This window comes from Sinocyclocheilus grahami, unplaced genomic scaffold, assembly GCF_001515645.1.
Source record: "Sinocyclocheilus grahami isolate Dianchi unplaced genomic scaffold, SAMN03320097.WGS_v1.1 scaffold577.1, whole genome shotgun sequence".
Taxonomy (NCBI): domain Eukaryota; kingdom Metazoa; phylum Chordata; class Actinopteri; order Cypriniformes; family Cyprinidae; genus Sinocyclocheilus; species Sinocyclocheilus grahami.
Genome location: NW_015505756.1, coordinates 78,189 through 80,651, shown reverse-complemented (window position 1 = coordinate 80,651; position 2,463 = coordinate 78,189). Strand labels below are relative to the sequence as shown.

The following is a 2,463-nucleotide window of genomic DNA, read 5'->3' as shown; positions in this document are numbered from 1 at the left end:
GCCCGGAGCTGCTTCTGTGTACAACTGCTGGCGCAAGCTAGATTAAAGTGATTATTACGTTTTGAATATGGATAATTTTCTTACAAAAATTCACTACAGGAGGCCTTTGTTCACCCCCGGAGCTGTGTGAGACACTTTTTTTTTATGGATGGGCGCTTTTTATTTAACTTCTTTTGGACTGATGCATGCAACACCTGCTGAGTGGCATTAAACAGCTTGAAATATCAAAGACCATTTTTAATATAACTCCGCCTGGATTCATCTGAAAGAAGAAAGTCATGTTCACCTAGGATGACTTCAGGGTGAGTAATTTATGGACTAATTTTCATTTTTGGGTGAACTAACCCTTTAAGATGCCCGGTTGTGTCTATGAGTGTGTGTGCGCATCATACGACACACGTACAACGCAACACACTTCTGTGTCATATGTGCTCTTCTGGTAATGATACAAACAATAAAAAAGATCCCTAAGGAACTCCAGGATGATCTCTTCCCTTTGACATCTTCGACTTCCTCTCTCTCTCTCCCGACTCACTGCGAGCTCGCTCGCTCCAGCACGCGCAAGTCATAGTTCTTTTTGGTGGCGCGCAGTTTGAAAAAATTCCCGCCGCTGTTGTTGAGTTTGAAGGAGGCGCTCTGGGCCGCCATGGTGTTGGGGAACACGGCCACCACTGTGTAGAGGTTAGCGGGGTCCCTGGCGTCTCCCCGTGCTCCTCCGCCGGGGCCCCGGGGACACTGAGGGTCCTTCAGCCACTGGATCTTGGCGCCGCAGAGCGAGAGCTGGTTAAAGAGCTTCTCGGCCTCCGGACGGGAAATGCCCTCGGGAAGGTCGGTGACCTCCAGCACCCGACTCACCACTAGAGGGAGACACGCAGAGATCGTACTAGTGTTAAAACTAGGGCGGCACGATTTGGGGGGGAAAAAATCTCATTGTGATTTTTCTGGTTAAAATTGCAATTTAAATGCGATTTTTAAAACAACTTAACAAAAAATAACAATATAATAATTAGATAAAAAATAATGATAAGATAATAACAATACTAATTTTATTTTACAGAGAACTGCAGGGATACTTGTTAACATAACTGAACATCATATGATACTGTTGTGATACAAATCTTTTGACAGTAATTTAATTTTTATCAGGATGCATGTAAAAAAACGGAGTCCATGTCTTTAATATGAAATATGAGCCTTATATACATCCACTGTGAAGAAAGAAAAAAGAAAGAAAAGAAAAAAAAAACTCCTGTACACTTCTATACACTGGATAAAAACATGGATTATCATATGCTTACTTCAAATTTCTTTAGAGAGAAGTATTATTTTTCCTATTTATGGCCAAAATAGGACTGAGTGCGCATTACTGAGTGCTAAACACATGTAATGACTGATGTTGTGGAGTAAATTCATAATGTTTTCAACAACAGGTTTATAAACGCTTCTCATTAAGTTTGAGAGGATGCTTGGAGTGTGTTGCTTAATCAGATGCACGTTATAAGCTACTCAGACTCACAGCGTTTACTACTGGCGCTGTGCATATATTTATTTCGTTAAAAATCGCAGCCTTTGTGATTCAATAAATGCATCAAAGCCAAATCATGATTTCGGTTCGATTTCAATTAATCGTGCAGCCCTTGTTAAAACCACTGCTGATTAGGGGTGTTGAAATTAATCGTTGCGGACGTTGACGATTCTGCATCGATGCAGTAATAAACCATAATCGATTATAGCCTGCTGACGTTATTCGCATACGCGCTTGTCACGCGAGTATTAAAAAAATGCACCCAATATTTTTAAATCCGAGATCTGGGCACATTTTGGAAAAACCAAGCTTAAAGAGGTTACTAATTTTAGGTAATGTATTCCAACTACTTTTTAGATTACTTTTTATCTAACTTGTTTTAAACTTAAACATACCATATTTATACTTCTCATTAAGTTTGAGAGGATGCTTGGAGTGTGTTGCTTAATCAGATGCACGTTATAAGCTACTCAGACTCACAGCGTTTACTACTGGCGCTGTGCATATATTTATTTCGTTAAAAATCGCAGCCTTTGTGATTCAATAAATGCATCAAAGCCAAATCATGATTTCGGTTCGATTTCGATTAATCGTGCAGCCCTTGTTAAAACCACTGCTGATTAGGGGTGTTGAAATTAATCGTTGCGGACGTTGATGATTCTGCATCGATGCAGTAATAGACCATAATCGATTATAGCCTGCTGACGTTATTCGCATACGCGCTTGTCACGCGAGTATTAAAAAAATGCACCCAATATTTTTAAATCCGAGATCTGGGCACATTTTGGAAAAACCAAGCTTAAAGAGGTTACTAATTTTAGGTAATGTATTCCAACTACTTTTTAGATTACTTTTTATCTAACTTGTTTTAAACTTAAACATACCATATTTATATAAAAAAGTAAAAAAAAAAAAATTTTTTTAAATAAGATCATACA

At 38.9% G+C, this 2,463-nt stretch overlaps 1 protein-coding gene across 1 annotated transcript in view; it reads right to left on the bottom strand.

Moving 5' to 3' along the window:
• Positions 1–326: 326 nt before the first annotated feature.
• The window catches only part of LOC107556722 (R3H domain-containing protein 2), a 33,490-nt gene continuing 31,353 nt past the window's right edge, over positions 327–2,463 (bottom strand). The window contains exon 19 of the mRNA XM_016239910.1: positions 327–857. Coding sequence (XP_016095396.1) covers positions 532–857 — 326 coding nt within the window. The 3' untranslated portion in view covers positions 327–531. The remainder of the gene's footprint in view (positions 858–2,463) is intronic.